Here is a 22,894-nt window from a genome sequence, read left to right as displayed (position 1 = left end):
CGTTGTTTGGGGTTTCCCTGCGCCTGTACGTCCTGTTTGCAATGTATATAATGGCTGGACGGAAAGGTTCGAGAGATATGGACGAAATGTGCGAGAGGCCCCCTGGTGAAAGGTGTTGATAGGGATAGAGTGATCGCTGCGATCGGTAAAAACAATATAACAAAATAAACGGTATTTTTATATATCCTTTTTATCGTTCTGTAACTATTTACAATCCTGCAGAAATCCGTTAAAATCTCTGCTACGTGTTCTAAAATCACGTGTCACCATACGTGATTTACCCATACGTATATCTGTCCGCGAATAAATACAGGCTATTTTTTATATTAATTGCAAATATACGTACCTTTTAAACCCGTAAATAATTATTAATAAGTAAATAAAGGAAAAATAACGCGTTTGGAAAATCGTAAAATTTTTTAACGTTGTAAACGAATATTTTATTTTAACCGTTCCCTAATAAATAAAGGGGATTTTATTATTTTTTAATAATAATAAAATAACCTTTTATTTACGTAAACGTTTAATTTATTGTAAATAATTAACCATAATACGAAAATTTAATAGGAATTTTATATTATAATAATTACCGATTTTTTTTTAATCCGTTTATAAATAAACCGTTTTTTTTTAATTCGTAATTTTTTCGTTTTAATTTTCCGATTTACGTTTTATTAAATTTATCGTAAATAAACCATTTATTTCCAACGATTATTTAATAAATATATTGTCGTTAATATAAATTAAAAAATAATTAAATTATTATTTTTTGGTTTGGCGGTTCGCGCCGCTAATAATTTTACGCCTATTAACCCTATCCGGCACCCTTTATTTTCGGGCCGCTTTAGGGTTTTTACGCCTACCGTTACCGCCGCCGTTACCCCCGCTTTTACCGTTATTCCTACCGTTATTTTTACCGTTATTATTTTTACCGGTACCCGTAAAAGTAAAAAATTTATTACCGCTACCGGTACCCGTAAAAGTAAAAAATTTATTACCGTTACCGGTACCCGTAAAAGTAAAAGATTTATTACCGTTACGCCCGTTAATCGGATTATTAAAATTAAAAACAAATATACGTATTTTTTTTTTTATTTACCTTTCGTTTAATCGTTTAAAATTAATAATTTATATATAATATATATTTTTATTATTACCGCCCCCCGCCCCCGCCCCGCCGCCGGCGTAATTCGGCCGAAATTTTATTTGGGTTGTTTACGTTTTATTTTCGCGGGTAAATAAAAGTCCGGCGATTTTACGGTTTGCCGCGAAACGAACCCGTTTTTTGGACGGTATTATAAATACGTTTCCGGGTATTTTTACGAAAAAATCCCCATTTTCGCCCGTTTTTTTACCGTCCGTTTTTTAACGGTTATCGTTAAAAGCGATAAAATTATAAATTATAATATTTACCGTTTTTCTTTTTTTATTTAATATTAACGTATATTCCAAACAATTACCAAATAACGCCCCGTCGTTAAAGGGATATTGGAAATTTGGAAAAAGGAAAAAAAGGGTAATAACGTGGCCGTAACGGCTATATTAACCAAAAAAAAAAAAAGCCAAACGGGCCGTTTTACGGTTTGTAAAAATTTTATTTTAATTTATTAATTATTTTTTGCGGATTTTTTTCGGGGGTTAAAAAATCGTTATTTTTTATATCCTTTTTAAAAAGTAAATATTAATTTATACGTTATATCCTATTTATATTATACCCTATATTATAACCCTTTTTCGTATTTTTTTGTTAATTACGTTATACCTAACCCTTTATACGTATCCGTAATTTGTTCGTTAATATTAGATGTTTTAACGCGTTATTCGGGTATTTTTTTGTTATAGCGTTTGTAGGGTTATTTAATCCATTAATCCATTGGATTTTTTAAATTTTACGTCTTTTATACGACTATTTAATCGCCATAATATTAATTATTAATTTTTTTTTACAATAATTCCAAATTGTATTAAACAATCGTACAATAATTTGGAATTTGTACAAATTACGAAATTTAAAAACGGTAAACCGTTACGTTTACAAATTGTTCGGAACGTACGCGTTAGTATAAAACCTATATTTAACCCGTTTATTATACCGTAAATTTCGCTAACCAAAACGTTACGCGTTACGCGTTTATATTTGGTAGAAAACCAATATATAATATTACCCTATATTTCGAAATTATTTTCGTTTTTATAACTAATTTCGTTATTATATAAAATTACGTAATTTATTTATAAATTTAAATTTTTTAAATTGGCGAATAATCCGTTTACAAATACGTATAATTTCGCTATTTTTATAAATAATAGGATATATTTTAACTTTTTTTACTAATTTTTAATTTATTATTATAATCGTTTATTAAACGTTTCGATTTTTATATTTAATGGGTTAACCGTTTATACGGCCATTAAAAAATCGAATATAATTTCGGATTGGTAAATAATGGAAATATAAACGTTTTTGGCCCGTTGGGCCACGTATTATTATTTGCGATTTAACGCCTATACGTTTATTAATTTTAGGCGATTTACCTGTTTTTTTTATTATACCAATATATTACCGTTTTGCAATATTATTTTACAACCGTTAAAATTTTTAACGTTTCCCGTTTACAATATTTTTTACGGTTTTATTAATAGCCCTGTTTTTCGAAATTTTATTTTTTCGTACGTGACGAATTCGAAATCCCTTAAATTTAACGTATTGTTTATTTGTAGGCCCATTAGCCTAAACGGACCGTTTTTCGTAATTAAAAAACAGGTATCGTATTTAAACGTTATATAATTTAACTGTTCTTTATAATAACGTTAATAAATATTAAATTAATATAATTTTAATTTTACTAATCCGTATAACGGTTTATTAATTTTAAGGTAAATCCCCGGCGGGTATTTATATAGTAATTCTTTCGGAATTTTTATTAATACGTCCTTAACGAATTGGTTTTTAAATTGGGTATACGCCTGGCTAATATTCCTAATTATAAAAACGTAACCGAATTGCGTTATTATAGTAAATACGATTATTAGGATTAATCGTTAATTATACCGTATAATTATTAACGCTTGGGTTAATAGGCTTTTTTTTCGCTATTATTATACCTTTAAATAATAAAACGTAATTTTTCGTACGGGTAATCTGCTGTTCCTTTAATTTCCCGTACCATTTTAATATTAAAAATCCGGTTATATATATTATTTCCGTACATTAATTCGAATATTTTTACGCCTAGTAAAATATTTATTTCCGCTATATTTAATTGTTCGAATAAAACCTTTGGCGTTATTATTTTCCCTTCGGCCCTATATTTAATAATTAATTTTTTGGATTGGGCTTTTTTAATTAATATAAACGTTTTATCGTAATATATTTTGGGCCGTTTTTACCTGGTATTACGCCGCTAATTTTTTGGATTAATCGCCATATAAATTATAAAATTATTTTTAAAGGTAATTTGCTATAATATAATAAATATTTTTGCAAAGGGATTTGGCGTTGGTTTAAAAGGTTTTTTCGGGGGTTTTAATGCCGTTTTTAAACGCCCTTTCCGCCGTAGCTAAACCTCCCCTAAATACGTAAATTCGGCCTAATTACCCTATATATCGTTCGGTTATTTTTGGTATTTATAATAAGGTTTAATATACGTATTTTTAAAATTGGAATCGCCGTTAAATAATGCCATCCGTATTATATTTTCGGTAATAAAAATAACCTTATAAAAGCCATTCCAATTACCCTTTTCGCGGTATATTAGCATTTCGTTATTTAATATTAACGTACGCGATAATTTATCCTTTATATTAGGCCCGTCTTTAATAATTAACGCGTCGTTTAATTTCCTTTTTGCAATAATTTTTTGGAATTTAATTATAATTTTATTTATTATTCCCGCGCGTTTTACCTGGGTAAACGTTAGGGGTAAATTTATAATTATTTTTAATATAATTCCAAAAACTAATAACGTAGGTATTAACCCGTTCGGTCCGGCGGTATTGTTAACCGTTTTTACCGCTATTTAAAAGGCAATTCTTTATAAATAATCGTTACTATATTTTGCCCGGATAATTTTATACGCCCTTTTTAAAGGTATATAAAAACGTTCGATTTTACCTATAACCCAATACGTTTTTATAGGGATTTAATAATATATAATCCCTAAAAAACGTATTTTTACGTAAAATTTAATTATACGGAAATTAGGCCCTAGATCGAACGTTAATACGTTTGGCGGACCTAAATAAATATTAATCCAATATTATTTTAACGCTTTTTACGTTTTTTTGGTTAATATATTAATTAAAAATTGGGTAAATTAAAATATAATATTCGCATCGATTATATAAAATATTGGCCGCTTATTTAAATATATAATATTAACCATAATTTCGTAATTAAAATTAATATCCTTTTTTAGGGTAAATTTAAAACGTTACGGTAATTTTCCTTTTTTTGGCAAAAATGGCACATTTTATTAATTATTTAAATTATTTTAAAATCCGCGTTTTCGCCTATACGTTATAATAAACGTTAAAATTTATTAATAAAAAGATGCCTAAAACGTTTATAAATTCGCCGCACCTTTTTTTCCGTTAAAAACGTTCCCGCGATTTTAAAATCGGTAAAAAATATAATCCTTTACGCGGTATTATCCAAATAAAATTAAAAATACCCTTTTTTCCGTTTTATAAATATTTATTTACCGTTACCGTAAATAATTTCGTTTCGGACGTTATTATAATAGGCCTGCAATTTATTTATATTTTTTAACAATATTAAAAACGGTATATTTATTTTTATAATATAAAACGTAATTATTTTTATAGGGGTAAATATATCGGTAATTTTTATTAATATTACCACGCCATTTTGGCTAAAACGTATACGTATTTTTCCAATACGTTATTAATCCATATATAAATTTATTTTATATTATTATAATATTATAAATTGCCTAAATTTTACCGTTAAATATTTAACCGCGCCGGTATTTGGTAAAAAACCTTCCCATTCCATATTGGTTTATATAAATATATAATTTAAACGATTAATTAATTACGTTATTTTTTATTTTTATATAACGTTAAACCTATATTTAAAAAATTCGTTTATTAAAAATTTTATACCTTATATTATTATATAATAATTAATTATAATAGGTTTTTCGTTTACAAATTTTATTAAATAACCCTTTAATATTTTTAAATTACTATTATTTAAATTTTCGTTAAATCCCTCCGCGGTTTATAAAAACGTTTTATAATTTCGTATATTTTGGCCATAATTTTTTTATTCGTGTTTTCAATATTTTTTTTTAACGCGTTATTCCTTTTTGGTATATTTTTATAATTTATAGTTTTTTTTTTTATAAATATAATTTTTTTTTTTTTTATACCTTTTTTCTTTGGGATTTAATCCTTAATTTCGTTCGAATTTTTAAACCCAATTATTTGCGGTATAATAACCGTTCGTTTCGAATTATTATTTGGTATTTGCGATTAACCAAATATTAGCCGCTAACCTGTAATTTATTTTCGATAATTATAAACCGGCGTAATTAATTATAAAACTTTTCGTACAACCTTTTTTTCGTATTTATAAATATTAATTTTAATTTTAGTATTTTTTATATAGCCCGTATTATATTATTAATAAATTGGTATTTAAATTAATAATTTAATCCTATAATTTTTTAATACCGTTATAATTTATCGAAAAAAAATTCCAAAATTTATTTTGGGGTTTTATTTATATTTTCGGGTTTATTTTTTACGGAATAAAACGTAATTAAATTCCAATTTAAATAATATTATTAGCGGATAAAATCGGTATTAAACCTTTTTTTTAAACGTAAATATATATTCCTAAAAATTTTATTTATATTTATATATATTCGGAAATAATCGTTAATTTTTTTTTTAAAAATTTACGAAAATACGGCGTATATTTGGAAAATTTTAATTTGTATTATTTGGCAAATATTTATAAAATTAAATACCTTTTTATCCAAAAAATCGTATAAATCTTTTAAATAATTATTATTTTTTTTCCAAATTTATAAAAGATTTTTTAACGTAATAAACGAAAACGTTTAATTGGGTATTTAAATAAATAATAAACGTTTATATATAATGGTATTTTATACCGTAATAAAACGATTATACGTTTGGAAAATTTCGTACGTAATTAATTATTTTTTTTAAATATTTGCCCGTTTATTTTAAAATTTTCTTTTATATTTTTCGTTAAACGGTTTTATATTATTAAACGGTTATTTTCCGGAAACTGTAAATAAATGGTAAATATAATCGTATTATATATTAGGTAATAACCGTAATTTTGGGTCGGACCTTTAAAAATTTATTTTGGGCGTAAGGTATACGGGTTATAAATTAATAAATAATGGAATACGATTTTTTATTTTTTTAATTAAAAGTTCGTTAAAATTACGGTTTTACGTGGTTACCGTTTACGGCTTTTTTTTTGCAGTTTTTATAATATTTATTAATTTTCGGCCTATTTTTCCGTATTTTCGACCTAGTATTATAATTTTATAATTTTGTAAATAATTTTTTAAAATTCGTATAAATTTTTTATTTTATTTATTAAAATTTTCCTTTTTCCAGCCTTTAAATTTTTCGATATAATATTTTAATAACCGGTTATTTTTTTTGGATATTATAAATTTTTCGAAATCGTAAATTATTTTAATAATTTATACGTTTTTTTACATAATTATTATTTGGTTTGGGTATTCGGATAAATCTCCCAACCCGGCTTTTAACGCCTTTATATCGATTTTTTTTTAATTATTGGAACGGATTTCCAATTTTTTGAATATACGATTTAAAAATTCGTTTTCGTTAGGATTTTCGAATATTTTCGATATTGTAAATGGTGCAGGCGGTATATTTGGGTTTATCGTATTAATATCCGATATGGCGCCGTTTTTCGTTTAAAATAACGGTTCGGAATAGGGGTTTAACTAACGGTATAGCCCGGGTAATAAAAATTCCAAAAGGTTTAAATTGTAACGATTTAACCGGTATTTTTAGGAGTTTACGTAATAATAATTTATAAATTTTAAACGCGTTAATATACGGTATTTATAATTATTATAATATTTTTCGTTATTAACCCCAAATATAACGTTAATTAAAGGAATTAATAATTTAAATACCTTTATTTAACTTATTTATATTGCCTATATTAATAATATTGATTAATGTTAATAGGGATAGAGTGATCGTTGCGATCGGTAAAAACAATATAACAAAATAAACGGTATTCTCATGCATCCTTTTTATCGTTTTGTAACTATTTACAATCCTGCAGAGATCCGTTAAAATCTCTGCTACGTGTTCTAAGATCACGTGTCACCACACGTGATCTACCCACACGCATGTCTGCCCGCGAACAAACAAAAGGGGAATATATTTAAAGGGCAGCATTAAATAGACTTTACAATGCAATAATTGGTCTCCAAAATTCCCAACTTCCCGGTATGTAAAAAAGCTGTCTGCACTGGGTACCTTCTGCGGGGAGTTTTCGATCCAATTAGAAGACAATATAACAATTAGCAAAAACAGCATAGTGGCGCCTAAAATCACAGAAGCAGAAATTCAGTGGTACTTACTACGTAATTTAATTCCACTAAAAGAGTGTTGTATTTCAGGTACGGCCAGCCGTAGTTAATACCTACAACTCTGTACAAAAAAGATGCATTTCTATGGGTGGTGTGTTGGTGGTTATTTAATGCCGGATTCCGCTAAATCATGGCAAGTAAATCCAATTCAATTCACAATGCAAACAAATAGCGGTACAGAACACAACTGTCAGCCACAAACCCAAAAGCTAATTGGGTTTAGTATGCTCAGACTAGAGCGAAAAGAAAAGAAGAATGAGAAAAAAAAAAAAAGAAAACAGCCTTTGCCTAATACGGTAGGTTACTCTGATGTTGGATCTCGATTGATGCGGGGCTGCCTGCCCCCAACTGGTCGGCCAAGGGTTCTCGTCTTGTGGGGTTAGTCTCTGCGAGGGGTTTTGCCTGCTCGGCGCGAAATAAATATCTTGGTGCGTGACGCAAGAAAGGTGGAAATTTCCCTTCGCATAAAAAAGGAAAAAAGAAAAAAGAAAAAGACAAAAGATGATGTGGGTGTTGGGACTGATGACTTAATTGGCTTTCCCCTCTTTACTTCCATTGTTCCCAAGGAAAAGGGGCCCTAAAAGTCCTTTTGTGCTGCTTCCAGAGAAAAAAATTGTGGTTCAACTGCCCCGTCGGGATTTCCGACTACTGTAATGCAAATCTCCTTCTCCATCAAGACACGCCGCCCACGTGAGTTCTGGATTTCGCAGTGGATCATCAATTGAACAATCAACGTTCTGGATGAGTCGGTTTTCTTTTACCGGTGGTTTGGTCAACTAAAGCAAGTGGCAGATCTGACGCAAATGCAATTCACAATTTTATGTGCTATGTACACGTACCCATCTTAAATTTTGGGTAGATTGCAGCGACGATCTTTTCTGTCTCCAGCTCAACGTGCTTTTCCATGTACGATAAGAAATTAAAAAAATTAAAAAGATACCAAAAATGGACTCAATTGACTATGGACAATGCAGCGACAACTACTTTTTTTTTTTCTTTTTGGGATAGGAGCAATCCGAGTTGGAATAAAAATGGAGCGAATACAGTAGCGTGAAGGTACGAGTAATCCCAACTTGCATCCAAAGTATTAAGGCTTGGCGGAGATTAATATTTCAGGGTATATCGTACATTAAAATTCTGTCCTTCTTTAACTTAAAGGACGAACCCTGAGCTCAAGGTGACTGTTAGCCGGACTTTCCGATGCCAAGATCGACGTTTCAAAAAAATACCAGTATGACCCTTACTGTAGTTTAATGACCTAGAGAAGATCCCAAAGCAAATAAATGATGTGTAGCTCCTGACTCAGCCATCGGATGCAAGGGCCTTTTCGTATGGATTTTTCGCAGTTGAGCAAGCCGATTTGTATGTGCTAACCCGGAACTCCCACCAGATTGAAAGCTGTGACAAATAATCAAAATAAAAAAAAAGCAATCGCAACTCTGCAAATACAAACGATTGGGAATGAGAATTTGTTTCGTTTGTCATGCCGGGACGGGCCGCGAGATTGGTCCGGTCACCTCATTCAGTCCCTCGGGTCGCTTGTGCCGTGTGTATCATCGTCATTCTCCCAGCCTCATGATCGACACAATGCAAGTCTCTATTATTAGATTGATTAATTAACATGCTGTTCCCGACCAGAACTAATATGCACGTGCTCTGCTCGTAACTCGAAATAAACCCTCAACGTATTCTTAGAACTCGCAACGTCGTATAGTGTAGATCGTGTGATTATGCCGGTGAGCTTATCCCTAAAGTACCTACCTAGTCTTATTAAAGAATATAAAATCTGCCAACTCCCTGGACTTCCCTCAACCGTCTTCTACCATCACCATCCACCCTCATTTGCAATTTCGTTTTGTCAGTTTGCTTTTCTTTCGCTGGACTTCCCAGCTCCTGCATTCTTTTACTTGCAAAGTCTTTTTTTCCTTTTTTTTTTCTCTCCTCACTTTCCTTTCCACCCCAAAATACCTCTTTAACGTTTCCTTGCCCTGTGTTTTATATTTTCTTTTAGATTTCCAACCTGATCAACAAAAATAACCATCAACAATGCGCTTCGACACCATCCTCGCCGTCGCATCCGCGTCCATCGTGGCCTTCAGCTCTGGCGCTGCCGCCGCGACAGCAAGGGTCGTCCCCGTCGAAATCCACTTCAAGTCGGGCGGTCGCATCCTGGACTTGGGGTACCAAAAGGTCGACCAGCCCGCCAGTTTTAAAGTCAATCAGCAAAATAAGGCGTTCTTCATCGACTCAAATGGAAACCCGGACAACAGAGGGTTAGCAAATACCAATTATGTGGCCAAGACAGACTTGTCCAAAATGAGAACAGTCACTTTGCTGTCGGATGGTACCATACCACCCATCACGGACCAGGCCGCCCCCGTCGGCTCCGGACAGCGTAACAGAGCGCCACGCAGGAGAGTGGAGATCCAGGGGGTGACGAACAGGCTGGGGAGGAATCTGTGATGGGGTTGCTGACGGAGCGATTGAATGTCGTATCATTCGAGGTTGAGAGTCTTCATGATCAAGCCGAGAATACTCAGCATGGGCATTGGAGTCTACTATTGGAGTTTGGGGTTCAGTTCTGTATTTTTTTTCTTTATTTCTGATCTCTTAGTTGTCTTGGTGCCAGTTGATTTCAATTTCAAACAGTAGCTTGCTTCTTTTGCATATTTGACCATACCGGATCTTCCAAGACATTGAGAGATGTTGGGAAAAGACGAATCGAACCCCAAGAAACGTGCTATGTAGACCCAGCTAGGAAGGCGAGCCTTGCAACCGTGCTAACAGAATGTGAAAAAGAGACTCGGTCATTGGTAATAGAGCGGGTACGCGACGAGCTTGGACGTCTCTGATAATTTTGCTTCCATTCTCTATTTACATTGCAGAAGTTCTAAGCTCTTCTCTGAGCTTAATAGCTGCCCTGGACATCTGGCCCTCAGTGAAACCCGCTGGGTTAATCATATCGATAGAAATGCGAGAAAATTATCTCAGTGTTCCTATTTAGTAGCTGCTTTACCTCATGAATCTTGATCAACACAACGCCACATGGGACGACAAAGCCTTCTCAACCCATGGAAGCCGAGAACCATATCCCACTGTCCCCAATAAATAAAATCGCTTTAGTAGAATGCTCCTGTGAAAGCTCCGTTGATAACATCCTGCACCACCAGAAAAAAACAAAGAAAACCAACAAAAAGATAAAAGCCAAAATCACCATTACAGAAGCAGATGTATCACCAAGGCGTCAGCCCAACTCACAATGAAAGACTAAAATCTACACTCCACGCCCAATCAACACTCAAAAAGACCTAGACTAACTCACAGGTAAAACACGGTATCTTTGAGTGCAGGATGCACGCGACAAGCCTCCATGGCAGCCTTCCTCCCCTGCTGCTGCACTTCAAGAAGCTTCTGCTGCGCCTCCTGCTTGGCCTGAGGGTTCGTAATCTTGCGAATCTCCCCTGCGCTCAGCACAGACGCCGTCTCGGCATCGTCCATGGGCCGGCGCACCGCCAGATACGCTGCGAGCCAGCAGCGGCCGCGCTCGCACAAAATATCGGCAAAGTATGCGGGCGTCGCGTAGCTCACAGACCGCGTCGCGCGTCCAAACACGCTGCACAGAGAGTAAGTCAACATCTCGAGCGTGTCTGCCTCGTTGAGCTGCGCGGCGCCGTGGCCAGATGCCCCCTGTCCCATGCCACCACCTCTGTTGCCTCCACCACCCCTGCTAATACCGCCGCCCCGGTGCATGCTGTTGCCCAGGCCACCGCCGCGTGAGGGCCCGCTGCGGATCGGAATTTTCACGCCGCTCTCGAAACCCGGGCGAAAGATCTCGTCCATGAGGACGATGTAGTGTGCAGGCCGGCCGGTGCCCTTGAGGGCTTCGTGAGACTGCAGGAAAAAGTCCCAAGTGTGCGCCTCGGTGATGCCGCGGTCGACAACGGTTCCCGGGGCGACGTTGTTTTTGACCATGTTGGGACGGGCCGTCGAGGTCGGATAGAAGCGCGTGTGGTGCCGCTTGCCGACGACCACGACCGTCATGTTGGGCTTCTTGCCGGGGCTGTACTCGGCTTCGCACGCCTTCTCCAGCAGCGGAATCTCTATCTGCTGCACCATGGCGTACTGACCCTCAGAGACGCCGTCTCGGTAGACGAGGATGTTGTCGGGCAGAGACTGATTGTTCCTCGCTTTCCAGATTTTGAGTCTGTTCTGGAGCATGCTTGTCAGCGCGTCGACCTGTTCCTTCCTAGCCTGTGTTTGAATGGAAACCTCGCCCGGCCACTGGGCAAGATTACTGTCGGTGCTTGCAACCATGGCCGCAATGCTCGGGGCTGCCGTGGCACCGGCGGCCGGGTGAGTGACGTCGATGCCGACAATCATGGTCTTGCCCTGTGCCACGATGCCAAGAAGGGAATTTTCAATCTTGTGGTTGACTCCACCAAGCTTCAAGTTGATCTTGAGGCCCAAATTGCCAAACATCTGATCTGATCCTTTGGCAGGGAAAAAGGTTCGAGTTGCAACGCACACCGTCGGCACGCCGTACAGAACGTCCCCCAGGTATTTGATCATGTTGTAAAGAGAGGCATCCTTGTCAGGGAGTATGACCAGTACAAAGTCGAGCACACGCAGGATTTGACCAGTATTTAACCTTTGTGGCCGGCAACGAGAAAACATTGCGTCCAGGGCAGAGAAATCCTGCGAGGTGCCCATGCCCACGTTGCAGCCTCGAATCTGACATGTTTCGAGGTTGAGTCCGGCTTTTCGCAGATGCGTGTGGAATGCGTTGACTTGCGATTCCAAATACGGGGAATTCATTTGATATCGTCTATCCAAGGTGAGGCAGCCCCAGGGTCGAGGTTTCACGTCGCCTGCGACCTTGAAGAACCTGCAGTTCCTCATGTTCCAGCCTCCTGCACTCATGCTCACCTCGGATCCATGGGCGTATTGAGGCTTGGGTTGGGGAAGAACGCGTCCTGGGACAGTGATAAGCTCTGTTCCCACTTTGATGTTGTTTTCCGACTAAGGGTCATTGTGTTAGCAAAGGGTCTGATCAAGATTTCTCCTTCTTCTTCTTCTTCTTCTGCAAAGAAGCACTCACCAAGTAATTGTTGACAGTATTCGAGGCTCCAGTCAGGAGGAGACCTGATCTTGTAATCTGCTCCGCGTTGAACCAGGGACGCTGGGCAGCAAACTCGACCATCTGCTCCATCTGGGCCGGCGTGAGCTTCTCTCGTGCAACTTGGCCCGGAAAAACATTGCAAATGTCGATGGGGAAGTAGGTTGGCCTTTCTCGATTGCCGACGTTTATCACCGGGAGGCGTGGGTTGAGGGTAATGCCGTAGGCTAGAGCAAAAGGGTTTACTTGTTAGCAACCGTCACAGGTTACAATATGCAATGGAAACGGACTAACTTTGTTGGAAGTACTGCGTGACAGTGACGTAGCGTCCCTTCTGGCCTTCCCTGGCAAACCAAAACATAATGAGACCTGGGCCAGCACCAAACATAGAAATCTTGGGTCGCTCGTTGGCCGGCATGGAAGCACCGTCACCCTCACGCGCCAATCCAAAGATTGTTCTGTACCGCTTGCGGGAAGACTTGCTGCTGCCTGCACCCCCCTGACTCGTCTTGGATTCCAGGTGAGTTGGCTCCACCCGAAGACGCTTGAGGAACTTGTCCAGATTGAACAGCGAGCCGGTACCAAAAGAATTGACCAGGTTGGCGAGTGTACCCTGCTTGTAGAATGCAGCACTGGTGACGTTGATGTTGATGAGTAGTCGACCGGTCGCAGGCCGAATGCTGGTGAAGAAACCACGAAGTGCTTCAAGACCTCCACCCAGATCCATCACCTCACCAGACGCCCTGGCACTCCTGTCCCTGCTCGGTTGGCTGCCAGGAGGTGGGCGTTGGGGGTCAAGACTGAATGTCCTGTTGGCGCCGACGGCCACGACCGACTTGTTGGTCTTGTTGTAGTGGTTGAGGAAGATGTTGAGAACCTGTATCATGTCCAACTTGTTGGCGAATGTGGGCGCGGCTTGCTCCTCCGACAAGTATTTAAGGAAGTTCTGAACGTTGAACTCGCCCTGAGCCTCCACCTTGGCCCTGTAAGTGTCTGGGTTCTTGGGGGCTTCCGTGTGTCCATCTTTGATGAAGTCTAGCGAGCTGTTCTTGATGACTTCAAGCTCATCGAGGTCCAGCTCCATGGTTGAAATAAGAAAGGACTTGAAGTCGGAGTAAATCTGACCAAAGTTGGGCAAGTCTTGCTTCCACTTCTCCAAAAAGAGTTGTATGATTCGCTGTTGCTTCTTGCCAGCCTCCGGAGGAGAGATGGCGATGCTGTACTTGTAAAGAACGAGATCCTTTCCTTTGCCAAATGTCATCTCGACGTAGTTGGTCCACAGCGTAACGGGAATACCCTTGGAGCCATAGGCGGGCCGGAGCGGCATCACCGCATTCTTCTTTTCGGGGATCTTGGCGGCTTTGATCTTGAGAGAGATCCTGTTCTCGAGACCTCTTACGGCTTCGTCGATGGGACGAACCACACCGCTAACCATGGAGAGTGGGGTCAGCTTTTATTCATTCCATGTGAATAGCCAACCAAATCAAGTCTTACGAGTAAAGCTTGTCCTCTACGTTTCTGTTCATGGTGGCGGTTCAGGTTTGTTCGAAGGTTCTCTGAGGATAACTCTAGATCTTGTCCGTGGGAAGCAATTCCAGAACGCTCTTTTGGGAGGGGACGAGTAACCAAAGAAAGGCAAAGCCAAAAAAAAGAGTTGGCAAATACCAGAGCTCCAAAATAATTAGGATCAACGATTGCTAATGGGAGAAGATTCAAAATCTAGGTTGATGGGAAAATGAGGTTGAGGTGTCCTTGAAGGGGCTCGCGATAATGTGAAATTAGAGAACCTTCAATGGTGGCCAGAGAGGAACAAGGTCGCGCCTGTATATTCAAGTCAAGAAGTTACTCGAATTGAGGACTGCTTTTTTCCATGGCAGCTACAAACTACACAAAAGTGATTACAGAAATACGCCACTTCCTCTCTTGTCGTGTCACACAACTCCCCTCAACCCACAAGGAAGTGTTTACTTGGAGCTCTTGGTGATATTACTGCATGATTTCTTTCGTGCGACAGAAATCTGTCCTACCCTACCTACCTACCTTACTGATGGTAGGTAGGGAGGTAGAAACGATTTAGCAGTGGGAGTTATCAGGGTGGGCAGAAAGGGCGGCCGGGGACTTTTAGTCATGTCTGGTATTTGCCAATGGATTGACAGCGAGTTTCTCCCGTCCCTCCATTAGGTATACTTCTCATGTTGCTCAGTGGTACGTGGCTCCTGTAGTGCTTGTGCAACAGTATCAGTTTTCTTCCGTCGTACCTAGCATTGAAGTAGATCATGTGGCTTTCGTTTGATCAAACGACCTGCCACACAGCTTACAAACAATAGTGGTCGGCCAATCCGGACCAAAGTCATAAAGTTGGATGCGGTTGACATCAGGCTAAGTCGCATGGAGGACAAGGAACTCTCAGTCAAACCCACATAATTGGGGAAACGGACCAACCACTTCATATTGAATAAGGTAAGCTACATGGCTTCAGGGGAAAAAAAAATAAAACATATCGACATCGGCATTCCACAATACATACGATCTTGACGTGGATATCTGGAGCTAGACTAGTTTAATTACCTACTTCGGTAGGTCGGCGGACAGTAATATTCCTTCGACACACATTCCGTCAGATCCGAAAACCAATGGCAGAGCTCTTCCTTCAAGAACCCGCTTGGCAATAATCGCAAGCATCGTACGAAGTAGGCTAAGAGATGGTGTGGTGGGGGCAGCTGACGGTGGGGCTTGGTGTTGTCCTATTTTGGTAGCTCGGAATACTAGCATTTGGGTCAGGTGCTTACCGACGAGCCCAGGAATTCTTTCAAGCCCGGTCATCTTCACGGCACGCAGAGCCGCGATCCATTTAAGCTTATGTACCGAGGGCATTTTAACTGACTCGTTGAACGCTTCGTTCGTGTAACATAAGCCCAGATAAACATATCAAGTAGAATGCTCGCTCATCACCGTCTAGCGTTGCGCCCACATGTATTATTTCCCTGAACAGCCCGAGCTGGCCGCTCAGCATTTCCAATAATTCCGACGTCTGGTCTGAATCTCGATCGGCAGGCTGAAGCGCCAGGATCTAACTCTTGGAAATTTGACTCCACAATTCCTTCACCCAAAACAGTCAGATCACTTGTCCCCATGGAAAAACAGGGGGGCCAGAGATTTCGGAGCAAATGCACCTGTACGGTAATTAATTATGAGGTGACCAATTATAGCACCGCGAACACGGTTCACGTAAAGTTGTTTGAAAAAGGCAAGTCGCCGAGTTCCTGCGTTGCACAGTAATGTAGTTGCGAAGTAGGCAGTAACCGCAATGGCGCTTGTTTCCACTGTCACTGGGACCCTTTATCGAATCTGATGAATTGCTTGTACTAGGAACTGATCTAGGATTGTCCCTGACATGATTGCTATACATTAGGAGTCGGGCTACATCCGATACCTTCACAAGCTGTGAATAATCATATCTAGGAAAACCATCAGAAGATGCCCATGAATATTTTATCTATAGTATGTTTACTATGAACGCCAGGAAAAAAAAGCATGAGTTGAGAAAGGGACCATTTCTGGTGCGTTCAGTTCTGCACTCAAAAGAAAATGCCGATCTTGTCCGCATATGTATCGGGCCAAGGGGGGCTGTCCACCCCTACGCCAGAAATTCGACCCGCACGCATGCCACTAGTTCCACTATTTGGGCTGCCGCCTACCTCCTGGCTGCGCCCATATCCAAGGTAGATATCCACTTGGGTGCGAGTAGACAACCATCCATGCTAGGGGCTCAAAACATGCCTGGCGCTCTCAAGGCAGCAGGCAAATCTTACTCTGGCTGCGCATGCCAGGGAGAGTCAGCCTCCTCCTGCTGGCCATTCTATCCCATGGAAATGGCTGCATAGGATTAAGACATGGCTACTGAGTACACTGTAGCAAATCATGGCCCCTGTCGAGATGGACCATGGCACAGAGGCCTATCCCTAACAGTAATCAACTACCTGGTATCATGGAGTAAACAGGAAGAAAATGCATGTCTGCCAAGCCCGCCATATTTGGCCGTCCATGGGTAGGATGGAAGTTGGACTTTGAGATATAAAGTCGGCTTCGAGCTTTCATGATACTTCTTTTTGCCTTCCTCTTCATCCAGCATCATCAACATCATCAACAACATCAGTTCACTCGCCTTTTCATTTTTTTTTCTTTTGTTCTTTTCCTTTGTTATTTTCTTTGTCCGATTTTCTTGGTTTCATTTTACTTGCCCTTCTGCTTCTCAAATTTTATTTACATTCTACCCATCCTTATTTTCTCGTGTCTATACCTTCTGTCCCTAAAACAGCAAAGCACCAACGCTACTTACCCTTAACCCCCAAGTCCACCATGCGCTTCAACTCCGTCCTCGCACTCGCGGCGCTAATCCAGGCTGTTATATCCGCCCCTGTCCCCAGTGGCGCAGAAACTGCCGCCGACGCCGCCAATAAAATCGCCACTGCCGCCTCTGCCCCTTCAGGCACCACGATCACCGGGGGAGTCGCGGCCGTCGGCGCTACGGGTTACGTATTGAACGATAAAGCCAAGAACGATGTAAGTCACATTTCCATGCTATCTCAGATGTGTAAAGGCATTTTCCCATCAAATACGTGTGTATATTTAAAAAAGGAAAAGAAAAAAAAAGAAAAAAGCTAATGATGACCCGGCCGTGTAGGGAAAAGCAAATGCCGATGAAGCCATGAATACCGCCAGTGAAGCCATGGCAACCGCCCAGAAGATAGGCTCCATGGATCTCGAGAGAGAAGCCCTAACTGTTAAACAAGACGCCCGCGATAAAAAAGCGGCCGCTGGCTTAATGTCAACCTTGAATCCGCTATCGGGATATAAAGCTAGTAAGATGGGAGCAGAGGTCCTACCTAAGGCAAACGAAGTGAAAACAAAAACCGAGAACGCAGAGATTGGCGCCAACCAGCAACAAGGGGGCAGTTCGTGTAAGAGGGATGTTACTGGCGCGTGCAATTTACGCCAGCAGCCTTCTTCCCAGCCGCCTTCTTCTCAGCGGTCTTCTTCCCAGCGGTCTTCTTCCCAGCCGCCTTCTTCTCAGCGGTCTTCTTCCCAGCAGCCTTCTTCCCAGCGGTCTTCTTCCCAGCAGCCTTCTTCCCAGCGGTCTTCTTCCCAGCCGCCTTCTTCTCAGGTCAAGACGGGCAAGTCTTATGCTGATGCTCTCAAGAGTGGCCTTCCTGACGCTACTCCAAAGGTTGCCACTACTCCAAAGGTTGCCACTACTCCAAAGGTTGCCACTACTCCAAAGGTTGCCACTACTCCAAAGGTTGCCACTACTCCAAAGGTTGCCACTACTCCACAGGTTGCTGCTGGTTCTCAAAGGTCAACCGGGAAGACACCCAAGGCGCCTACAGGAAAAGGTGGCCGCTAAAAGAATCGGCTGCTCCGTCGGACCGAGCTCATTTCTAACATGTTCAACACTCATTGACCATCTCCGATGAGATCTTGATGTGCTAGTTATGAATTGGATGTGAATACAACGGAGTTGGGTGGCTGCATGGCATCGCAGTTCTTGGTTTTGGGCTTACGGCGTTTTTATGGTCTTTTGTACAGTTCAGGGAGTTCATATTATCAGGAGCATACGGTCTGGTTATTAAGTTCTTTGATCATAGATCTGTACGGGTACTCAAAGCTTGAGTTTTGACAAAAATAGAAATCATTCGAGCTGGCGAAGTGAGAAGTCGTTCATCAATTCAAGAAAAAGGGACCATAGCCTACTTTGGGCCAGACACATAAGCTATCGACTGCAGTGCCGTCCAGCTAGACGCCAGACTTTTCCTTTGAACCTCCTCGTACAGACTGTCTGGGTTGATGATGGCGGAACCCAGCGACTTTTCCATGCCGACATGATCCGGCGATGCCCTGATGACTTCCTTCTCTGCAGGATCATTCTTGCCGTCCTGCGGCAAGTTGGACTGGAAGATGCCGGCTGCTGAGAAGGGCAAGAAGTCTTCGTACGTGATTGGCACCCTTTCAAGGAAGCCTTGATCCACCAGCCGCTCTACTTCGGTCTCCGGCGCCTGACCCAGCGGCAAAACGTCATCTGCGCCGGGCCTCTTCGACCCCAGACGATACTCGTAGTACACGAGACCCCGCGTGCAGAGCTCATTCCAGTCGTCGGGATATCTGAGAAACACCTTGGCCATGGCGGCATCAATCTCGGGGATGCTCTTGCCCGCACTCTCAGCAAAGGCCTCCTCGAGCAGCTCATCGTACAGCCGGCGGCCTTTGGGCGTCACAGCTGCACCACGCTCCTCGATTTCGCCGAACCGCGCCTTGTGGGAAGCGCTGACCAGATTGGCGGCGGCGTCTTCCTCGGACGCTTCGTCGGTCTTGAAGCGAATGGCTTCCTCGAGGGCCAGGAAGCTCGTCTGGCGCAGGAGGATCTGGCATTTGCGAGGAGGCGGGCCCTCGATGCGGTCCTTGACGGCCATACCCTCGTCCAGCATGGCCAATTGAGTCATGCCAATGTCTAGCGTGCGCGGGGTAAGGTGGTTGATGTGGGCCGTCTTGAAGCAGGCAATGTCGGCTAGAATCGGGTGTTGCTCCCGGAGCGTTCGGTACTCGGCAAGCGTCGACGCCGCTACGGGCGCCCACCGGAAGATTTGCATCGCCTCGCGGATGAAAACATCGGCCTCGTCGATCGAGATTCCGTCCTGGCTCTCGGCCCGGTCCAGCATCTGCATCAGCTCGTCGCTGAACAGGTTGCGCCTCGACAGCAGTTCCAGAGCGAGCTGACGCGCCGCCTCGGAGCGGATCAGGTCGGTGCGCAGCAGCGTGGTGAAGACGCGGAACGGGTTGCGTCTGAGGGAGCCCGAATCCGGCGGCCTGAAGCACGTGGCGTGCATGGGCAGACCGGCTGCCGAGAGGTCGTAGTAGCCGACCGCGTGCATCCCGAGCAGGGCAAAGATGCGACGAACGGTCCGAAGCTCTGAAGCCTTGCCCAGGCGAATCGCACCGTGGCGTTCCATGGTAAGCTGGTCCAGTGCATCGGAGCTAGGGGGTTCATCAGATGAACGCTCGAGCACTGTCTTGTTGACCCCTTGTACGATTCGCATCAGGTCGCCGTATAGAGGAACCTCGTTTTTGTACATTTGCGACATGGCCATGGCGAACGCAGCGCGTAGCTCATCGGGCTGCACTAGCCGGCTACCCGGGTTTGGCGGGACACCATTGGCTGGATGCGTAGGGGATGTAAGTGTCGAAATCATGTTGATGCGGGTTTGCTGCGAAGATACAATCTGGGGTAAAAGTATCATGACATCGTCTGACTTTTAAGTCTAAAATAAAAACCCTCTCGTATCTCCAGGAAAATGCCAAGACACACAGAGTTACCTAAGCCCGGTTATCGACTATTGATGAATGACCCACTGATATCATCGGCCCCATTCAGAATTCATGCCCCGTCATCGGCTTCATATCCATACCACGGTTGAATGATTAGCCCGTTTCCGTATGGGGATCCCGCCAACCCCCCCACCATGGGTTTCGTATCGCTCTTAGCGATTAGCGCCATTGTCATGATGAATGGGTCTATGCAGGGAACATTGTGTCACGCCGTCTGGTGGTGCTACAACACAAAGACGCCGGTAGTCGGCGAATCAATGACTGTGATTGGTAAAATAGTGTCGGTTTATTATTCCACGCATCCCTTATCAATAGTTACTATAGGGATAAGTTCCTACAACTATATTCTTTTCGCAGACCTACATTGTAGCCACCCTAATCCAATCAATCAATAGGATAACAAGCAAAGCTATGCCCATTGCTTCCATGGTTCACTTACTCACGTACTAGCTATACAGCCCCCCACACCCATACAACACCAAGGTCCTAACAAGCGAGCTGTCTGAGCTCAGAGACTATAAGTACATGATGGGCCCCAAAATATTGATCGAGCTTGATTTATAGGATATGGAAGAGAGAAGCAGCAGCGGATATTAAAAGTTCGCATCTTTCCATCACAATCAGCCTCGTTTCCTCCTCCCTTTCTTTACCCAGGTTTACTCGCCCTTTATGGATGCTACATTACTTGACTAACCTACTCACTGTGTACTATTTCTTGCAGTTCGGCCTTTTCAGCATGGAAATCAAGCGCGGTATGCATGATATCGATGAAAACGGAAACTTGTAACTGTATACCGCATAATGGCGGCTGAATCCTTTTCCATAGGACACACAACTATTTAGGTTTGATGGTTTCCATTCAATCCCTGCTCAAGGACCTGTTTGTATCGACATAGTGCCGAAAGCAGAAAAGAACAAAAAAGAAGAAAAAGAAAAGGTCATTTGGTTAAAGGTTTTGGTTCGTGTGCTAAGGGCCTTTTGTTTAAGGGTTTCCATGACAATCCAACGAGCCACTCATAAAACTGTACGCGCATTTTAAGTGGGTCGAAGCCCGGGAGCATGAGACGATCGTCATCCTCGAGGACCGCTGATGTAGCTGCGTGTCCCTCAATGGTGGGTGAGTACACATGTAAACTGTACCCCTTCGGTACAACGCTACCGCGCTTCAACTTTGGCCAGCAATTCTTGGTGAGTGACAGCTGGATGGAAAAGTCTTCATACTCCAAAACAACATTTCCTGCTGGGCCTGGGAGATGTTGCAAGGTGTCCTCCAGATACTCCGTTACCTCCCCATTAATTATTTTCCCAAGTGCGAGTGAGCATATTCGCACCTCTGCAATGGCATTGCCCGGCCCGAAAGCTAAGACGGTAGCGATGATAAAAACAGTGTCGAGACGCATTGGTGACGATATATTTAAGTGAGTTTTTGTACGGTGTATAGGAGGAAATAAACGAAACAGAAAAAAAAGAAAATGGAGTAGTATTCTTTTCTGAAATAGATATTCAAGCTGCGGCTATGGTAGGATCAAGGAAGAAGTTTCGGATTGAGGTAGACTTGGAGATTTTTGGTGAGACTGTGGCTTAACGGCGTCAACGCTCATATAGTACATTCTCAACTCTGATCATTATTGACACAAGAAATGGAAAAGAAAATACCCGGGTACAAAAAGGTCTCACATAATGTAGTAGCTAAAAATACCGGCGTAACACATGATTCGCGCATTGGGCCAATTTCAACAAGCATCTTTACCGGGTACAGGCTCCCTTCTGTGGTTTCCACTTTTCAATGTCGACCGAATAGTCCAGAATTGTAATATTAAAACGGTATTAGAAAAAGCATAATAACAAAGATTCACAGAGTGTGGTTCAGGGGTGACCAATGATTGAATGCATAACAGGCTAAAGCTAAATGTCCTATTCTCCTGCCCTAAAAACAAAAAGGAAAAACAGTCATTGGTCTATATATAGACTGACATAAATGCTTGTTCAGCAGTCATTTTCGGAATTTAATAAAACATTATTATAATGTCGTGCGAAAAAAACCCTCCCCGTGGGTTTTTACCAGTTTTACTGTTTGCGGGAGGAATTAAGTACCTAAATCATTTTTTTCCCAACATTATTACCAAAGTCGGTAACGCCCACAAGGCCCACATACTAGACGACAGTGCCAGGGGAGGGATTTTTACCCTTACCACCATAGTATTTTTTTTTGTTTTTTAATGAAAAATAATATGTAAGCTGCCCTGTTGGCCTCCTCCACCACAAGATATAAGTACATTATTAGTTTGGGAAATATTAATCCCCCAACACAATTATTACAATCTGCCATTTCCCTTCGTGCATTGTGGTTAATTTTTAGCTCGAATACTTATTTACCCATCCTTATTTCTTTCCTTTCTTAATTTAACTTTGAGCATTTGCCCGGCTCCTTTCCCATTAATCATGCAGTTATTTAAACCAGTTTGGCATTCAGCGTTTATGTGAACGCTTTACCCATTAGCAGCACATACCAGTGACTCCGTTGTTCTGGCTGCCCGGGGTGTCGCGAATAAAGCCCATGGTGCCTCCGTAAAAGCTTCCGAGTGCAAACCCAGACCCAGACCCAGACCCAGACCCAGACCCAGACCCAGACCCAGACCAAACCTAAACCTAAAACCCAAACCCAAACCCCAAACTGACTTTCGTTGCCCGAATTGTGGTTTGGTACGAAGTGGGTGCACACGAATGTGAGTAAAAATGCTAGCTTCGTAAT

At 41.4% G+C, this 22,894-nt stretch overlaps 5 protein-coding genes across 5 annotated transcripts; 2 read left to right on the top strand and 3 right to left on the bottom strand.

The window, feature by feature from the left end:
- Window positions 1-9,692: 9,692 nt before the first annotated feature.
- Window positions 9,693-10,109, top strand: PgNI_12063 (uncharacterized protein; the record flags this gene model as incomplete). Its single annotated transcript, XM_031132020.1, has 1 exon — window positions 9,693-10,109. The coding sequence occupies one exon, from the start codon at window positions 9,693-9,695 to the stop codon at window positions 10,107-10,109; it is 417 nt and encodes a 138-aa protein (XP_030977309.1).
- Window positions 10,110-10,964: 855 nt separating this feature from the next.
- Window positions 10,965-14,288, bottom strand: PgNI_12062 (uncharacterized protein; the record flags this gene model as incomplete). The annotated part of the gene is made up of 4 exons (XM_031132019.1): window positions 10,965-12,665; window positions 12,745-12,989; window positions 13,057-14,189; window positions 14,257-14,288. The coding sequence occupies 4 exons, from the start codon at window positions 14,286-14,288 to the stop codon at window positions 10,965-10,967; spliced, it is 3,111 nt and encodes a 1,036-aa protein (XP_030977308.1).
- Window positions 14,289-17,121: 2,833 nt separating this feature from the next.
- PgNI_12061 (uncharacterized protein) lies at window positions 17,122-18,166 on the top strand (the record flags this gene model as incomplete). Its single annotated transcript, XM_031132018.1, has 2 exons — window positions 17,122-17,325; window positions 17,447-18,166. 2 exons carry the CDS (start codon window positions 17,122-17,124, stop codon window positions 18,164-18,166), a joined length of 924 nt encoding a protein of 307 aa, XP_030977310.1.
- Window positions 18,167-18,509: 343 nt separating this feature from the next.
- On the bottom strand, window positions 18,510-20,006 carry PgNI_12060 (uncharacterized protein; the record flags this gene model as incomplete). The annotated part of the gene is made up of 1 exon (XM_031132017.1): window positions 18,510-20,006. One exon carries the CDS (start codon window positions 20,004-20,006, stop codon window positions 18,510-18,512), a length of 1,497 nt encoding a protein of 498 aa, XP_030977348.1.
- Window positions 20,007-21,080: 1,074 nt separating this feature from the next.
- Window positions 21,081-21,542, bottom strand: PgNI_12059 (uncharacterized protein; the record flags this gene model as incomplete). The annotated part of the gene is made up of 1 exon (XM_031132016.1): window positions 21,081-21,542. One exon carries the CDS (start codon window positions 21,540-21,542, stop codon window positions 21,081-21,083), a length of 462 nt encoding a protein of 153 aa, XP_030977124.1.
- Between the last annotated feature and the right edge of the window lie 1,352 nt (window positions 21,543-22,894).

The sequence above is a fragment of the Pyricularia grisea genome, assembly GCF_004355905.1.
Source record: "Pyricularia grisea strain NI907 chromosome Unknown Pyricularia_grisea_NI907_Scaffold_8, whole genome shotgun sequence".
NCBI classification, from domain to species: domain Eukaryota; kingdom Fungi; phylum Ascomycota; class Sordariomycetes; order Magnaporthales; family Pyriculariaceae; genus Pyricularia; species Pyricularia grisea.
The sequence above is the reverse complement of the archived record's forward strand: the minus strand, read 5'-3'. Positions and strand labels throughout refer to the sequence as shown.